This window comes from Erinaceus europaeus, chromosome 19 (genome assembly GCF_950295315.1).
Source record: "Erinaceus europaeus chromosome 19, mEriEur2.1, whole genome shotgun sequence".
NCBI lineage: Eukaryota > Metazoa > Chordata > Mammalia > Eulipotyphla > Erinaceidae > Erinaceus > Erinaceus europaeus.
Genome location: NC_080180.1, coordinates 56,191,426 through 56,210,142, shown reverse-complemented (window position 1 = coordinate 56,210,142; position 18,717 = coordinate 56,191,426). Strand labels below are relative to the sequence as shown.

At 46.9% G+C, this 18,717-nt stretch overlaps 1 protein-coding gene across 5 annotated transcripts in view; it reads right to left on the bottom strand.

Annotated features, from left to right (window-relative positions):
• The window catches only part of SLC10A7 (solute carrier family 10 member 7), a 227,014-nt gene that overhangs the window by 46,947 nt on the left and 161,350 nt on the right, over nt 1-18,717 (bottom strand). For all 5 annotated transcript variants that reach the window (XM_007528206.3, XM_060178977.1, XM_060178976.1 and 2 more), the window contains one exon: nt 7,929-7,964. In XM_007528206.3, coding sequence (XP_007528268.1) covers nt 7,929-7,964 — 36 coding nt within the window. The remainder of the gene's footprint in view (nt 1-7,928; nt 7,965-18,717) is intronic.

Here is an 18,717-nt window from a genome sequence, read left to right as displayed (position 1 = left end):
GCATCATAGTGGGGCAGAGCCACCCCCCTCTTCTCTTAAATTAAAAAAAAAAAGGGACTGGGGACATTGCTCAGTGGCAGAACTTACGCCTACAGGTCTCAGGTTCTACCCCAGCACCATACAAAGTTCCATGCCTATTGTTTTTAAACTTAAAACTAAGCTCACAAAACACAAGCAAACTTAAAAAAATTCTCTCATCACATTTTGACTTCTCCACCCAGTACAGGCTGACCCCTTTGCATACTGAATGTTTAGGAACCACATACTCCTGGAAGCCTCTGGGGGTGGGGGTGGGGGTGGGGAGGATGGCCAGGAAGAGGAGAGTGCCCAGGACCTCTAAGGACCCTTTGCCCCTGAAACATCTGTGATCTCTGAGTCACCTACTTGGGGACACCGGTTGGAGCTGCCTTCCCTGGAGGCTCTGTCAGATCAGAGGCCAGAGCAAGCTTGCCAGGGATGTAATTAATCAGGTGCTCAGAGCCAGACTAGGCATAGAGAGGGTATGTGTGTGTAGGGTGTCCTCCAGATGGCGCCCTTAGAAGTGGTCGTGAAAGGAAGGAACCATCAGCGCAGAGGTTTAAGTTGGCAGAAATCCTTTCTTTTGAATCAGCCCCCAGACATGTCAGTGGTCACTGTGAAGGCATGGGACACCTTGGGGCAGGACCACTGCTGTTAAATCAGCCCTGGCATCGAGAAGAAAGAGAAGTGAACATCTGGCAGAGGGTGCGTGGGAGGACATGACGGGAAAAGGACACAGTGAGAAAGCTTTGCACAGAGACTGATTTTAACTAGAGGCGAAGGAAAGAAGCTGCCTGGACGCTGGGGCCATCACAGTTTAATGAGCGAGCTGCCTGCTCCACTGTGAAGACCGGCACATCTCAATGAAGCTGTGGGCTCAGGATCTGTCTGTCATTAAGCTTCCAAAATGCAGAGGTCAGCCTGCATGTGCACCTGTCACCCAGTGCACTCAGGGTCCCTTCTAGAGAATGTTTCCCCTAGCCCCTGCCTGCGGGGGAGACTTCATGAGTAGTGAAGCAGGGCTGCAGGTGTCTCTCTGTGTCCGTGTCTCTCCCTATCTCCTTCTTCCCTCTCAATTTCTCTTCTGTCTCTATCAAATAAATAAATTAAATAATTTAAAAAAATGTCTCCCCCCTGCCACCATAGCCAGGAGGTTCTAGCCCCCCCCCCCCAGGTTTACTCAGTTTAAGCACTGCTTCCTTAGAATTCTTTTGCAAGCCCTATTCTCCAAATCCAGCTTGGTCAACCCCCCTCCCGAGGTTCCTTGTTTCCAGGGGGCCTCTCAGAATCCTTGGTTATTGTGGTTTGCAGATGTGGAGACTGTGGGCAAGGACTGACTCACGGGGGAGGGAGGAGAGGGAGGGAAGGAGGGGAGGGGGGAGAGGGAGGGAAGGAGGGGGGAGGGGAGAAGAAAGGAAAGGGGAGGGGAGAGGGAAGGAGGGAAGGCGGGAGAGAGAGAGAGAGAGAGAGAGAGAGAGAGAGAGAGAGAGACCTTTAGCATTATTTCACCAGTCATGAAGCTTCGGCCTCGGGGCTTGAACCTGGGTCCGTGTGCTCCACTGCCTGACCCCACTCTATAGGATATGAATTACAGAAGGTCCCAGCAGAAAAATGGGGAGGGGAAATAGGAGTGCAAGCCAAAGCTGGGCTCCTTCTTTCTTTACCTTGCCCCTGTGAACATAAAAGAGGGAGGGGCCCTGGGGGTGGGGGAGCTACATGGAGCTGGGCTGCTGGAGCACAGGCAGAAGAAGACAGAGGGAAAGGAAGGGACGGAGGAGAGAAGGGGAGAGAAGAGAGCATAGGGGCGCCAGGCAATAGAGCTAGTTGGTGTAGTCTTTCTCAACTAGGGCTCCAGATTTGAACCACAGGACACAGAAAGTGACTTGAGTGGCTGTCCTGTCAACTCTCCTGAGGACAGAGGTGCATCAGCAGTAGCAGCAGGGAGCTGGGCCAGAAGGCAATTAATCCTGGACACTCAGTGGATGCTTTGGGACACTGGGGCTCCGACCTGCGATCTAACGGGCCAAGGCACAGTGGTCACAGGGCTGGCTGCTCTCAACCCGTTCAGTTTAGAAATGACTGGCTTTGGAACAAACCTGGGGTTCCAGTGGGTAAAAATATCACATGACCAAAGTAACAAGACTCAGAAAGCCAAGTCCATAGTAGCAACTCTGGATGAAGAGAGGCACTGCCGCCCGGAATCGGAGCTACGGAGCCAGGGCTGGAAAGCAGATGGTGCATTCTCACTCACCCCTGTAAGCGAGTTGACCTGGAAGCAGTCATAACGCTCCAGGGCCCCACTGGCCTGCAGTGTAAGCAGCGGTTCATCTCCTCCTGGGGACATCCATTAGCCCATGGCCCCTCTGCTATTTGTGTTTCTTCCCAGCTACTGTAGCGTTAATGCACTAAATAATTGACCCCGGTGATGGGTCTTTGTATTCATTTGTACCCCATTCAAGGAAAGAATCAGGATGGATGTTTACAGTTTAGACCAGAGGACCCTGGGACAACAGGACACAGATCTCTTTTGGCGCAGGAATCAGGGAGAAGCAGCTGCAGACATAAAGCAGGACCTTCCCACTTTCTGTCCCATTTCCTCCCCACACACCTGTTCTCTCATCCAAGGAGCCCAGCCCAGAGCAGCAGAGACTTGTGACAATTGGATCTGAGTCTCTTGTACCCACAAGCACACCAATACACACAGCTGTGTTCCCAAGCCCTTCTAGATTTGTCCCTTGTCCTGAAATTACAGTTTTGTCTTTCTCTTCTCCCTGCTGTCTCTTTTCACAGGGAAACAAGCAAGCAAAATTGAACACTTATATAGGATCAATGAATCAATCTATGCCAACTGGTAGAGAAAAAAGACTACTTTTACCTCTAGATGTATGGTATGTTTGTTTCCTGCTTTGAGAAGCAAAGGACAAAGTAGACTGAGTGGTCATTTTTTTAATATTAAAAAGTCATGAAAAGCATTTCTTTTTGTTATACACTCACTTTAAAAAATGTAAGAAAGTGGGAGTCGGGTGGCAGTGCAGTGGGTTAAGCACACGTGGCGCAAAGCACAAAGACCGGTGTAAGGATCCCGGTTCAAGCCCCCAGCTCTCCACCTGCAGGGGAGTCGCTTCACAAGTGGTGAAGCAGATCTGCAGGTGTCTTTCTCTCCCCCCTCTGTCTTCCCCTCCTCTCTCCATTTCTTTCTGTCCTATCCAACAACAATAACAACAATAATAACAACCACAACAATGATAAAACAACAAGAGCATCAAAAAGGAAATAAATAAATAAATAAATATATGTATTTTTAAAAAATGTAAAAAAGGTGGTTGGGGAGGTGACTTTTTCAGAGAGACAGAGAGAAAGGCCTCCCCAGCACTGAGGCTTCCTTCACTGTAGTCAGGGCTGGGCTCAAACCTGGGTTGTGCACTTGGCAACACGAGCAAACTATGCACAGGAGCTATCCTGTGGGCCCCTAAAAGTATGTCTGTTTACATTTACAGAAGGTCAGTCTGCAGTAGCTCAAATCGTCACGACCTTTTATAGTGCAAACGGTGTCTGCCCATCCACATACATGTCTCCTACCAGAATCATTACTTCCTGCTAAGACCCAAGGCTGAAGAGCTGAAGTCAGTCACTGCATGCCCACAGCTGGGCCTGAGCCAGGGCTGGGCACCTCCTTGCCTTGCTGTTCCCCCTCTCTCCAAGCAGAGTGTGAGGCGAAGCGAGGTCAGTCTCTTCAGAAGGGCTTTGTAGTAATGGCTGTGCCCTCAAGCATGGGAACATGTAACTAGGTACTGCCAGCCTTAAAGGCAGCCCCTTACACTCCTCCACCCCACCCCCAAAAGCAGCTCTAACTCAGGGCTGGGGAAATAGCACAATGGTTCTACAAAGGACTTTCATGTCTGAGGCTCTGGAGTCCCAGGTTCAGTTCCCTGCACCACTATAAGCAATGCTTTGGTCTCTCTCTCTATCTTTCTTTCTGTCTCTCTCTCATTAAAACAAACTAAAATATTGGGGTTGGGTGATAGCGCAGCAGGTTAAGAACACATGGCATGAAGCACAAGGACCTGTGTAAGGATCCCAGTTCGAGCCCCCAGCTCCCCAACTGCAGGGGAGTCGCTTCACAAGTGGTAAAGCAGGTCTGCAGGTGTCTATCTTTCTCTCCCCCTCTCTGTCTTCCCCTCCTCTCTCCATTTCTCTTTGTCCTATCCAATAATAATAACAACAAGGGCAAGAAAATGGGAAAAATAGCCTCCAGGAGCAATGGGTTCATAATGTAAGCACCAAACCCCAGTGACAACCCTGGAAGCAAAAAAATAAAAACAAATAAATAAACCTAAATATTAACAATAACATTAAAGCAAATGATTTGTTTTAAAAAATAAGTGCAGCTGTAACTCAAGTCCCAGGGGCAGATGGCTCTGTCCATCTGTCCCACAATGCATCTATTGTGATATAATATGACACAGAAATCTGATCTTCACCCTCAGTTCCTGGAATAGAGCTTCAAAGCCTCTGGGAGCTATCTGAGTCACGTGGAAACAGTAAAGTCTTTGTTAAAACATTTGGTTTTTGTCTCCAGGGCTCGGCACAAGCTTCAGGGCTAGTGAAGGCACGCATGTGTGGGAAAGGTGGTGCACCCCAAGTTCCATGGGGACAAAAGATCCTGCCTGCCTTTGGATGCTTCTGCACCCCACCCTGTGGACCTCTGCCTCTGGATGTTCATCTGCATCCTTAATTTAGAACAGCCTGGAAAATGAACCAGTAAGAGAGAGTAAGCGGACTGGAGGAAAGGCAAAGAAAACAGACAGGTGCAGGTGGAGGGGACCTTGCGAAATTTCTTGGCTTGATTCATCAATACATTCCTCTCCAGCTGATTCTCTTTCTGCCTCAGTTGAAACAAGCAGGTGTGTGTGGGGGGGGGGAGGGGGCGGGCACTAGAAACCCCAGAGACAAGAAGGTGTAGAATGATTCTCTAGAGGGGGACAGTGAGAGCTAATTAGGGCAAGGTAGCAAGAGCACCAGGCTCCCTTCCTGTCAGCTATTGTGGTTGCAGACGAGGGAGAGGGAGAGGGAGAGGGAGAGGGAGAGGGAGAGGGAGAGGGAGAGGGAGAGGGAGAGGGAGAGGGAGAGGGAGAGGGAGAGGGAGAGGGAGAGGGAGAGGGAGAGGGAGAGGGAGAGGGAGAGGGAGAGGGAGAGGGAGAGGGAGAGGGAGAGGGAGAGGGAGAGGGAGAGGGAGAGGGAGAGGGAGAGGGAGAGGGAGAGGGACCGCTTCACCATTTTTGGAGCTCAACCAGTGCTGTCCATGATGCTCACACATGGTGCTGGGTCTTAAATCCAGGGCTCTGTGCTTCACAAGGTGTGTGGCCTATTAGGGTGAGTTACTGCCTGGCTATCCCCTATTTATCTTTCTTTCTACGTTTCTCTCTCTCTCTCCCTCCCTTCCTTCCTCCCTCCCTCTCTCTCTCTCTCTCTCTCTCTCTCTTTCTTTCTTTCTTTCTCCATGGGATTTGGGTGCCTCAGGCACAAAAGTCTGTTTGCTTAACCATTATGCTATCTCCTGCCCTTCCCAATTTTCTTAAAAAATGTCCCATGACACTTTCAAGTAGCACAGCAGATAAGGCATTGGACTTGCAGACATGAAGTCCTGAGTTCTAGCCCTGGCATCAAATATGCCAGACAGAGGCTCTGATTCATTTCCACAACCCCCATCAATAACCAATAAATAAATCTTTTTTTTTTTTTTTTAAGTATCACACAAACGTGGTCTGGGAAGTGGCACACTAGATAAAGCATTGGACTCTCAAGCATGAGGTCCAGAGTTCAATCCCCAGCACATGTACCAGAGTAATGTCTGGTTCTTTCTCTCTCCTTCTATCTTCATGAATAAATAAATAAAATCTTTTTTAAAAAAAAGTATCACACAAACAACAAACAACTGGAGAAATGGTTCAACTGGTTAAGACCTTGGGCTGGCATGTTCCTGGCTCACTCCTCAGCACTGTATGTGCCAGAGTGCACTGTGGTTTCTTTCTCTTCTCCCTCTGTCTCATGTGAAACTCTAATGTAATCAATAAAATAAGTTTTTGTTTTTAAAAAAAAGTGTTAGAAAAGTAAGAATAAGAGAGGTCACTCTTCTGCTCAGGAGCAAGTTTGGGTTACAGAGCTACATAATGCACCACTCCGAGTCACTCAGCTCTAGTCCAGCCTCCTGACCCCCCTCAGTGGGTCCTCACTCTGGTCCATATCCTGTGCCCATGGTGGAGAAGCTCCTGGGACATTTGGTGTCATGTTGTTAAAATTCATAGGCTCTTGCCGGCAGGGCTAGCTTCACAGGCGGGTAACAGAGACGCGGAGACAACGGCTGGGCAGGGCAGCTGTATTTCTTTATTCAGGAACAACGATTCATAAACTAAGACAAACTAATCACCAAACAGAACTCTGCTGTCTCTTTGCGGCGGCACAAGCACTCTCTCTCTTACTCTGTAACTCTGAAAACTCTCGAACTCAGGAACTCAGGAACTCTCGGACTCAGGAACCCTCTCTCGGGGTTCCTTGGGGCGGGGCCAAGCCGGCCCGCGAAATTAACAGGACTGATGCAATTCTCTTGGCGGGGAAGAACTACCCAATGTAAAGCATACAACAGTGTCAGGTCTGGAGAAAACCACTGAAATGACACTAGTTCCTCAACACTCCAGAGCAGTAAGGTTCCTACTAAGTCTTTTCTTCCAAAGGAATGCAAATCAACATTCACTTCCATTTCAACTGAAATCAATGCAAATTCTGAACTGGTAGAGCCATATTCAGGAGGGTCACTGTTCCCAGGAAAGCAATGGAGTTACTGGACTCATTTTCAGCCTGCTAGAGTGGAGGTGGCCTTTGAGAAGGGGAAAGGAGGGCAGGGTTTATTAGTTGATGTCTTTAACAAAATATGTTTAATCCAAGTGCTTGGCTGTGATTCTCTCCTGAGCCACTTCATACACAGCTTGTAGGAGATGGAGCCCCTTCACTCTATTACTCTAATTGAATTCCAACTTGGGTAATTATACCATAATTAAATAAATTCTCCCCATAGTTTTAACCCAGTGACAAATAGTGCTAGTCAAACAGCTGCAATTTCACTCCCAGAAAAGCATCCCCGCTCCATTTGGGTGATCAGTGGAGTGATTTATACTCGGGTGATGTGTGTATGAAAAATGCACAATTCATAAAATATCTTAGGTATCATTCATGCTTACATATGCTTTTCCCAGCATGAGATAACATTAATTTCTATTATAGAATCTTTCATCTCATTCCTCATATGCTTAGTGCCAAAAGAAATAAGACAGTTCATTAGCACATCTTACTTTCATAACAGTTTTTGTTCAGTTAACCAGGAATGTGAAATTTTTTTTTCACTTTTAATGCACATTTTGTTATCTCTGGGAGACAGCTGAGGGAGTGGTTATGGCTTCCCACCATACAGATGAGACAGTCAAGGTCAGTTTCACCAGCGAGAAGTAGTCAGCTACTCTTAGTACTAGTCTAGACCTCCCCTCAAGCTTCCTCTGGACCTCGGGTCAGAAGCTCTTTCTAAGAAGCACTGACTCACCAGTAGTCACTGGGATGAGAGTCATGAGAAAGCAAACAGCAACACATGTGTGACTTTTGTCCCAGACTGTTAATTTGTCCTAATTCATGACACAGCTATTCATGACATCTGGGCCCACGCGTCACCCTGCTTCAGTGTCATAAAGAGACCCTTTGTGTTTGTAGGTAATTACTTGTTAGTTCTGACTTGAAAGAACAGCTCCAGAGTGATGCAAAAGGATTCAAGTTCCAACATTATTCTAGTGACCTATCTGGAAGGATGGGGGGGGGGGGGGCGTGCTTTTAAAGAAAGAGATTAGAGATAACAGCAAAATACTCACGAAAAGTAGAAGTAGCAGGGGCGTTACAACGATGCCCTGGAAGAGAGAAAAGAGATGATGATCATTTAGTAGTCTGGAAGGCAGGGAACAGTCTCTGGCACGTTAAGCTCAGAAGTACAGAAAAGCTCATCCTTCTGGCATATTCACCCCTGTGAGCACAGCTGCATTTATTCACAATAGTTAAAATGTGGAAGCCCCCCCCCCCCCCCCCCCCCGCCCTTAAACACCAGTATGTCTGTATGAGATTAGTTTGATCCCACTCAAAGCTGCGGTCTATTTACATAAATCACTTTTACATTTACATAAAGCACCACCTTCCCTCCAGGGCATTGGTGGTTCAGTGGTAGAATTCTCACCTGCTCCGCCCCCCTCTCCTTGTCACACCCTGATCTTCCACCAGTCACTTTTCGCTCCACCCTCTCTATGTCACATCCTGTTTCCACCCTACTTGGAGAGTATAAATACAGCTGCTCTTCTGATTAAAGACACTTGGAAATTGCTTTCCGGCTCCGAGAGTTCCAGAGTGTATCTCCTGCGAAGTTAGTGCAGCACGAGTTCTTGATCCCTCTCCCACGCAGCAGCCTAGATCGGCTCCACCATTCCCACCACCAAAGGTCTGTGTCTCTCCCCCCAGACAAATTTTAAGAGAAAAAAAAAAAGAGCCAACCTAAGGCTTTGGTAGAACCTTAGTGGTTATCCTAGGGATGGGAGGAGGGACTTTGGTGGTGGGGGTGATGTGTAACTATACCCTTATTATCTCATAATCTTACAAATGATTAAGTCATTAGTAAACTTTTAAAATACTTTTATTGGGGAGATTGAAGATTTACAGTAAACACAGTCATTGGTACATGTGTAAAATTTCTCAGTTTTCTACAAAACACTCTTACCCCCAGCCTAGGTCCAGACCTTCCACCATCAGGCACCAGAACCTGAACCCCCAGAGTCCTTTGCTTTGGTGCAATATACCAAACCCAGTCCAAGTTATGCTTTGTGTTTTTCCCCTTCTATTTTTATTTCTCAGCTTCTGGCCATGAGTGGGATCATCCCACATTCACCATTTTCATTTTGGCTTATCTCACTTAACATGATTTCTTCAAGTAACTTAAAAAAGAAGAGTAATCAAATTGAGTAGGTAAAGGAGGAGGCCTAAACTCGACTTCACCTGCCTGCTTTAGCATTTAGTATTTTATTTATGCATATATGATATCTTTCCTGTTTCTCTCTCTTTTTGGTCACACCAGTACTTTGCTGCTCTGGGCCTACATCTTCAGATAGAAACAGAGGCAGAGAGACAACAAGAGAGAGGGAAAGTCACCGTAGCACTGAAGCTTCCTTCAATATGGTGGGGACAGACCAGCATCCTTAAAAGTACAACCACCAGCCTTTCTTAACTCCAGTTCCCCTTTTTTTAAACTTCAGCCCCTTCTGCATAGGAATCTCAGGGGTGGAAGCTGGTAAGCTTCCTGGCACCAAGGCTTTCAACTCACACTTGGAGTAAAGTGTGTCCTATTCCTAAGAAGACAGGTGGCTTCATCCCAGTTGGGGTCCTCTCCTGAGCAAAGACCACATCAGCTGTGATGAATGAGATGTCGTGGTTTTGTAATGCGAACTGATCTCCCCAAGGAAATGAGCTGGGATCTCAAAACTCATTTCACTTGATTAGACTCCACGTCTCCACAGTGGAAGGCAGGTCTTTCATCTCATTCAGCCACCGAGGACCACCTCAATCCCTCTGCCTCCCCTAGGCAGACAGCAGAGACAGATTTGTTTTCTTCGGTGACAAGAAACAGTTTGAGGCTGCGGTGGATGAGGCAGGATACAAGATCTAGGCGTCTTGGAGGTAAATCTTTAAAACTCGGTGTCTGGGCTGGGAGTTGGTGTGACAGGTTTCGGCATTAGAATAGCCGGTGTTCTCTCTCTGTTCTTCTTCTCCTCTCTCATCATCACATCATTAGGATTTGGACAAGAGGAAGCATTTTGCAATTTCATTAATGAGTTCTACTTTGAACTTGAAAATCCCAGAGTCTCTCCATGTGTACGTGCGTAGACAGACATAGTTAGACAGACAGACAGACAAGGTGCCCAAATGCAGGTCTGGGACCACTTCATCATTTAGAGAAAAGATGCCTCTTGGTATTTACATAGAAGCTCTTTTGTCATTAAAGTAACTCACGTCCCCTGGATGTGGACCAAGAGTTCACCTTCTACTACCACCCCCACCAGAACTTTCCCGAGTGTCCACACCTGAATACACACACACACACACACACACACAACACACACACACACCTTGTTTTATTGTTAGATCCTATGAGTAGGATACGAGCTTTATAGTGCAAGCTTTTGCAGTTAGCTAAGGGGACTTTTTATCTGTGTGTCATATTTTTAAATCCATTTACTACACATGTACAGAGACCATCTCCATCGGAGTTGATGGAACAAGTTCTTATCGGCCCATCTGGGAGAGGGAAATGTGCAAAATGCCAACTCAGCTGGCACTTCTCAAAGGCTACTGACCTTCAAGGACACAGAAGGCATGTGCACTTTGGGAGGAGTTCCAAACTTTACAAGGTCACGCAGACATGAAACTCTCTGGCTCTTTCTGGCTATGTGGGAGCCATCAATTTTGTCAGTGTGTTAAATGAGTCTTGACCATCGCCCTATCTGCTGGGCACTGTTCCCTAAGCAGAGGAATTAGTGGAAACCCAACAGGCAGAGCAGGGCATATGGGTAGTCCAGGGAGAGGCAAGGATATTCACAAAGCTACAAGTGTGAAGTGCAGGGCTCAGAAGCTCAGTCACAAGGACCTTGGAGGCAGCAGAAGAGCTCAGAGCTGTTCCCACCAATGATGGCCACGCAATGAAGAACTGAAGGCCGGGGAGTCATGAGCACAAGTTAGTAGATAGAGAGCAGGCTTGACTTCACTCACAACCTAGCCAGCCTTACTGTTGGTGTCTGTCAAGCCACCTAAATACAGGTTAAGAAAGAGAAACCTGTACAGATCTTAACCAGGAACTATCTAGGGCATTCACACTTCTGAGAAACAAAGCATGAAATGGGGGAAAGGATATAAGTTTTCACCCAGGAAGAAGGCTGAGTGGTGTTAACACTCAGGAGACATTTGTCTTGCATTACAGATAGGGGCCCATGCTCTTCCTGGGGTCTATTTCATTTTCCTTTGCAACAGTGGAAAACTTGCAAATATTCCACCACTGCTACTAGTAATACCCCCAATAACAGAGTATCTTGTTCGAGTATGCCCATACACACCTTAAACTCTGACCTTTCTCTATCAGCGGTTATGTAACAGCCCCATATTTCCAGATGAGGAAACTGGAATTCAGAAAAGTCAAGCAACTAACCTAAAGTGACAGCGAATAAATGGCAACGCTGAACACAAGCCTGTTTTGTTCAATGTCCAGTGTAGAACCTGCCCCACTATTCTCTTGGCCCCTGAGTTTCAGATTTCAGTGACTGTTGGATAGTATGCAAACTCCCCCCCCCCCTTAAACACCAGTATGTCTGTATGAGATTAGTTTGATCCCACTCAAAGCTGCGGTCTATTTACATAAATCACTTTTACATTTACATAAAGCACCACCTTCCCTCCAGGGGATTGGTGGTTCAGTGGTAGAATTCTCACCTGCTCCGCCCCCCTCTCCTTGTCACACCCTGATCTTCCACCAGTCACTTTTCGCTCCACCCTCTCTATGTCACATCCTGTTTCCACCCTACTTGGAGAGTATAAATACAGCTGCTCTTCTGATTAAAGACACTTGGAAATTGCTTTCCGGCTCCGAGAGTTCCAGAGTGTATCTCCTGCGAAGTTAGTGCGGCACGAGTTCCTGATCCCTCTCCCACGCAGCAGCCTAGATCGGCTCCAGTTGAGTTCTCTCCAACCCAGAGAGCACTAGCTCGGGAAGAAGCACCCTCAGGCTATCCGGGCAAGTGACTTCTATGTTGTCTCCAACTCTGTAGGGATGAGTTATTGTGTGATCTACATCTCAAGTCCCTCCTCACTAATTCTTTTTTTTTCTCTCTTTATTGGGGGTATTAATGGTTTGCAATAATCAGTAGAACACAGTAGTTGGTATATGTATAACATTTCTCAGTTTTCTACTTAACAATCTAAGCCCCACCTAGGTCCTCCTCTGCGATTATGTTCCAGGGCCTGAACACTCCTCTCCCCACCCCCACACAGAGTCCTTGACTTGGGTGCAATACACCAGCTTGTCACCAATTCTTTAAAACTGTTTAATACTTTATTTATTTAAATATTTTTACTTATTTGCTTATTATTGGATAGAGACAGAGAGAAGTTTAGGGGAGATGGAGAGTGAGAAAGAGAAAGAGAGACCTGTAGCCCTGCTTCACCATTCATGAAGCTTTCTCTCTGCAGGTGGGGACCAGGGCTTGAACCTGAATCCTTTTGCACTGTAGTATGTGCGCTTAGCCTAGTGTACCACTGCCTGGTCCCTCTCATCAATTCTTAAGTGATGGCTGTGAAGTGGAAGGCAGAACACCATCCACTGCTAGGTTTCCTGTCTGAATATTCCAAGTGCGGTGGCTAATACACAGTGGGGTCTTTGTGGTTCTTGCCAAGGACTTAAACAACATTTATTCCTAACATATTATGTCTCCCCTACAAAACAGAATGTAGCTTCTAATTCTGGGTACAAGGTTCTTCCTCATCTCCTCAAAGCATGGCTGCTTCACTAGAAACAAAGTGTTTCCTGACATGTCGGTCATGATGCCATCAGCCAAGGCCAGAGTGTCACAATTATGCTTTGGTAAAGTCAGTCTAGTTATTACTCAAAGAATGACCACTACCATGTCTGGAATACTTGGCATACCTCGGATGATGTGCTGAGGACTTTATGTACGTATGTGACCCACTACCCTGGCTGGGAGGCACTGTCCCCATTGGCTGGAGAAGGAAACTGAGTTTCAGAGAGGCTGACAGTCATAGGAAGAGAGATGCCAAGAATCCAGGCTCTGGCTCCCTGACTCTGGGCCTGTGCACCTGAATGTTGGGAGCAGAATCTTTGCAAGTTGGCATTCTCCCCTTGGGGCTCCACTTTAAGAGTAAACATGCCAAGAGTTTCAGGCTCCGTGTGTCTTTTTGACAAGAAAAAACAAAACAAAGCAAAACACAAGAAACAAATGAACTTCTGTGTGACATGAATAATCCATTTACTAAGCTTAGGATTTTGTAAATATAAACGGTAAATTGGGTGCATTGAAAAATAATTTCTGCTTCCCCAGAGCCCCACCCTACTAGGGAAAGAGAGAGGCAGACTGGGAGTATGGACCGACCAGTCAACGCCCATGTTCAGTGGGGAAGCAATTACAGAAGCCAGACCTTCTACCTTCTGCAACCCTCAATGACCCTGGGTCCATGCTCCCAGAGGGCTAGAGAATGGGAAAGCTATCAGGGGAGGGAGTGGGATATGGAGATTGGGTGGTGGGAATTGTGTGGAGTTGTACCCCTCCTACCCTATGGTTTTGTTAATTTATCCTTTCTTAAATAAAAAAAAAGAAAAATAATTTCTGCTGTAGATTATTTATTTAGTTTTAATTTATTTACTTTATTATTGGTGATTTAATATTATTGATTTACAAAATTACGAGATAACTGGTGTGTAATTCCACACCGTTGCTACCAGAGTTCTGTGTCCCCATTCCCTCCATTGGAAACTGCAGCAGTTCTCCCAAGGTCACAGATGTGGGTTGACTATTATTTCTTTTTTGCCTCCAGGGTTATTGCTGGGGCTTGGTGCCTGCACCACGAATCCACTGCTCCTGGAGGCTATTTTTTCTTTCTGTTTTTTTAAAAATATATTTATATTTATTTATTTTATATAGTCACAGAGATGATGTGATTTATCCAAGGAGATGTGCTGAGTAAAAAAAAAAAAAATCGGGGTCCAAAGGGAAGTTAATCCATAAGAGTTGACTGACTAAAGCCTGTGAATGAATTAATGGGCCCCTGGGTAACAGAACACTGGCCCTTCTGAGTATCTGCCATGGCCACAGCCCCGGAGGCTGCTGGGTAACAGAACACTGGCCCTTCTGAGCATCTGCCATGCCAAGAGGCTGCTGGACATGGTGTTTCTGAGTAGGTTTCCACTTATCTCAGTATACCCCACTGTTGCCTGAGATAGATGTTCTATCCCCAAATGTGACAGCTTCTCAGAAGTGTTATTGTCACCGGATCAGTGATAAAAAGGGCAATTCCACAGTTTTACCTGTGTGGGGAAGATGAGACAGTGTCACATATAACGAAGCTCAGAAAGGCTGTGCTATTCCAAGGCTCTGCTTCATTGTTCTGTCAGTTCACCCAAATAGGTTCAGGCCAGCTCCCAGTTTGCATTTATCAGGACACGAAATAGAGGTGGAAATGCAACTGCTGTCATTTAGTAGTTCCTCTGAATCTTGCCAAGAGTACAGGGAGGGAGAATTTCCAGTCCTGCTGCATGATGGTGAAGGAGGACCTAGGATCTTGACAGGGGTGCTCACCTAGGCAGAGAGCCTACTTCCCCCCTCTTGTTGCCCTTGTTGTTTTATCATTGTTGTGGCTATTATTATTGTTGTCATTGATGTTGCTGTTGGATAGGACAGCGAGAAATGGAGAGAGGAGGGGAAGACAGAGAGGGGGAGAGAAAGACAGATACCTGCAGACCTGCTTCACCGCCTGTGAAGCGACTCCCCTGCAGGTGGGGAGCCGGGGGCTCGAACTGGGATCCTTAGGCTGGTCCTTGCGCTTTGCGCCATGTGCGCTTAACCTGCTGCGCTACCGTCCGACTCCCAACTATTATTTCTATATCTACATCTACACCTACACCTACGTCTATACATTTGTCTTTTTTTATGGTCCTTCTCTTCCTAAGTCACATCTATTGCTACTTCCAAATGTCCTTCCTTTTTTCCTCTTCTCTCTCCAGATCTAAATGGAATAAGTATTTATTTATTTTGGATAGAGACAGAGAAATTGAAAGAGAAGGGGGAGAAAGAGACACCCGCAGCACTGTTTCACCGCTCAGGAAGCTTCCCTCCTGCAGGTGGGGACTGGGGGCTTGAACCTGCACCCTTGTGGATGTGTGCTCTATCAAGTGCATCACAGCCTGACCCCGATACTGAAAACTTAAAATAGTTGTTTGGGTTGATATCTCCAGTGTTGGAGCTGAGGCCCAGAGGCCCCAAGTTCGAACCCTGGCACCACCATAAACCAGTGCTGAGCAGTGCTCTGGTCCTCTCTCATTCTCTGGCTCTCATAAAAATAATCACATCTCAAAAGGAAAGATGGAAGTGGTGACAGCAACAATCCCTGGCAGATGGACTGTCAAATGCTCCCTCTCTTGAGCACAGGAAGTCTCTAGAGGACTGCCCCCCACACCCCTCCACAGCCTCTCTCCAAGGTAGGCCTTCCATCAAGGGATGAAGCAAAGGGCTGGACTGGGGGTGAGTGTTTTCAGCAGAGGCTGTTACTCTCTCCTGCAGCCTGCAGGTCAAGGCACAGTTTTAGCATCCTGGAGGTGGGGTGTAGGCCAGGTGTTCTCACTGCAGCACCTGAGAAGTCAGTCACAAAGCCACTGTCTTTTGATCATCTCTTGAAAACGGAAGTGGGATGAACACTCATGGGAAATTTCTCTTTTCCAGACTGGGTCGATCTTAGCACATCCAACTTGAGTTAGGTGACTGGCCACTGAGTTTGGAGATACGGGAGGATGGGAGACGGGAGAGGGTTGGCTACTGGCACCCAGACTATGAAGAAGCTTCCAGGCCTTCCTACTTGAGTGGGTGAAGTTCAGACTTTCCGTGAGTTGTTGCCAGCGGGCTTGGCGTGCTGCATCCAGGGAGGCAATGAGATGGTCGGCCACATCTGGGTCGCCCGACTCATCATACTGCTTTAGTAGTTGCTCGCATTCAGCATCAAGACAAGGCGTATAGTTAGCACGTCTTCCATGAGGAATAGCTTGGGAAGCTGCTTTGAAGATGGCTTGGCGGAAGCGCCTGTACGAATCTTCAGAGGGGATAGAGTTAATTGGAATTGCAGGAATAGATTTGTTGGTAAGATCACTGAACAGACGCCAGTTTGCTAAGTTCCATCTTAGTTTCTCCGAGCACAGAATCAGTGGAAGCTGGAGACCAATGTGGATGATAGCTGGGCGGTGATGACTGTGCGGGAAGATCTTGAGAACTTGTCTCGTAGCGGGAAAGGCTTGGCCGTTGACTGTGCTAATCCAGCACAGGTTGGGTGACGAGTCTTTATTCCATCTAGCACTGTGAAAAGAGCCTGGCTGTTTGGGATCGTATAATAGGGAGAGGTCATTCGCTGAAGCCCAGTCGGCTAAGATAGAGCCGTCAGCATGAGTGGAGGAATATCCCCAGTCTTGGTGATGACTATTAAAGTCTCCAACGTAAACGGCTGGGTGATTCGGGCTAGGCAGGACCTCATTATCCCATGAGGCACTGGGAGGCTTATAAACGTTGACGAGCTGAATAGTTCCAATAGTAATGTAGAAGGTCGAAGAGGCCGTATGGTAAACGTCCGCAATCAGTGATACTGATCAACACATGCCAAGCAATAAATTAAGGAGGGGGCATAGGGAGTCACTTAAATTTAAATAATAGGATCAGGATATATACCCTCTGGAGAACACGATTGTCTAAGGGGTAACGACCTAATGGATGTCAAAACACAGTGCTGAGTAAACTCCACACAGAAAGCAAGCAGCGTGAGGGGTGGGGGGGGGGGGTGGGGGCAGTTGGAGAGAAAAGTGATGCCTGACAGACTGCTAAGGCTCTTCCCCTTCTCTGTGGACACTGTTAGTTTTCAGACTGGGCCTTCACAGAGCGAGTTATCTGAGCTTCTAATGCCATAGTTAGAGCTTTCACAGTCCACCTGTGGTCTTGTCAGCTGAAGAGGTGCCGGAGCAAGTCACAGGAACATGCTGGTCTGTTTCCAGGCACAAAGCATGCTAGTCAAGATGGTTCCAGCAAAAGGAACCCTCCTGCACTGCTGGTGGGAATGTAAATTGGTCCAACCCCTGTGGAGAACAGTCTGGAGAACTCTCAGAAGGCTAGCAGTGACTCTACAATTCTTTTCCTGGGGATAGATCCTAAGGAACCCAACACACCCATCCAAAAAGATCTGTGTACACATATGTTCTTAGCAGCACAATTTGTAATAGCCAAAACCTGGAAGCAACCCAGGTGTCCAACAACTGATGAGTGGCTGAACAAGTTGTGGTCTATATACACAATGGAATACTACTCAGCTATAAAATATGGTGATTTCACTGTTTTTAGCCGATCTTGGATGGACCTTGAAAATTCATGTTAAGTGAAATATGTCAGAAACAGAAGGATGAATATGGGATGATCTCACTCTCAGGCAGAAGTTGAAAAACAAGGTCAGAATAGAAAACACAAGTAGAACCTGAACTGGAATTGGCGTATTGCACCAAAGTAAAAGACTCTGGGGTTTGGGGGATGGGTGGAGAATACAGGTCCAAAAAGGATGACAGAGGACCTAGAGGGGGTTGTATTGTTATATGGAAAACTGAGAAATGTGATGCATGTAGAAACTACTGTATTTACTGTCAAATGTAACACATTAATCCCCCAACAAAGAAATTTAAAAAAAGAAAGATGGTTCCAGCAGGACAGCTGATTTGGATAACAAAGCCACCAGAAGTATCCAGGCTAATGCTCTCTGGTCTGTGTCAATGCTTCCAAGGATTTTGAATAACAAATTTGCTTTCTAAGTGGCATATCTGGTAAAAAGACACACTGACACCAGCCCCCCAGAACAGAACCATCTTGGGATGTGCTAGCGGCAGGCAGCTTCTGCACTGGCAAAGCTAAGGATCTATCCTGGACTGTGTGGTGACTCCATGAAAGCAGTGCCACCAGATGTGGCCTTGCACACATGGCAGCTGGCTTGTCTTGGTGAGACACCTGGTTAATGAGACGTTTATGGAGTGCTAACTATGGGCCAGGCATCAGGGTGCTGCAGAGAAAGCTCCAAGACCTGCAAACGCAGTCCTTATTCAAAGTTTCTGTGGAAGCACTGACACAGACCAGACAAGGTCTGTGGACCAGGAGAAGGAAGGAAGGGAGGAAGAGAAGGGGACAGGAAGGGAAAAGAGAGGAGAAGAGAGGAGAGGAGAGGAGAGGAGAGGAAAGGAGAAGGAAAGAAGGCCAGAAGAATGGAAGGAAAGTGAAGGAGACGAGAGGAGGTGAGGATGCAGCTGGGAGAGATGAAGCTAGAAGCCCTAGGTGCAGAAGGAAGCCCAAGTAGCTTCCAGGAAGGGGTCTAAGCTCCCTTCCAAAGCAAAAGGAAGTCACTAAGAGAGTCTGTGCAGATAGGGTCTGCTGGCATTCACATTTAAGTAGAAATCACTCCAGGCAGTGTAGAGGTGAGATGAAAGTGGCAGAAAATTCAAGAAAGGGAGACAATCTAAGAGGCTCTTTAGTAATATAGGAAGGGGTTGATTTGAGCTAAGGGGATGGAATCTTAATGCTCAGGACAAACACAACATGCTCAAGAAATATTTGAAACTGTGTCTGGAGATGAATAGTCAAAGGATGTCTGTTGACAATGGGAAGGAAACGGTTGTTGAGCAGAGAGGTAAGTTGCAGAGCCAGCTACTGAGCCAGGCTAGAATCTGGGTTGACCGGTAAATTTTTGAATGAGAGAACTGGCAATCTGGGGGTGTCTGCAAGGCCTAGAGGCACCATGAGTAGTGGGATATATGGATTGATAGAATGCTCAGAGTGA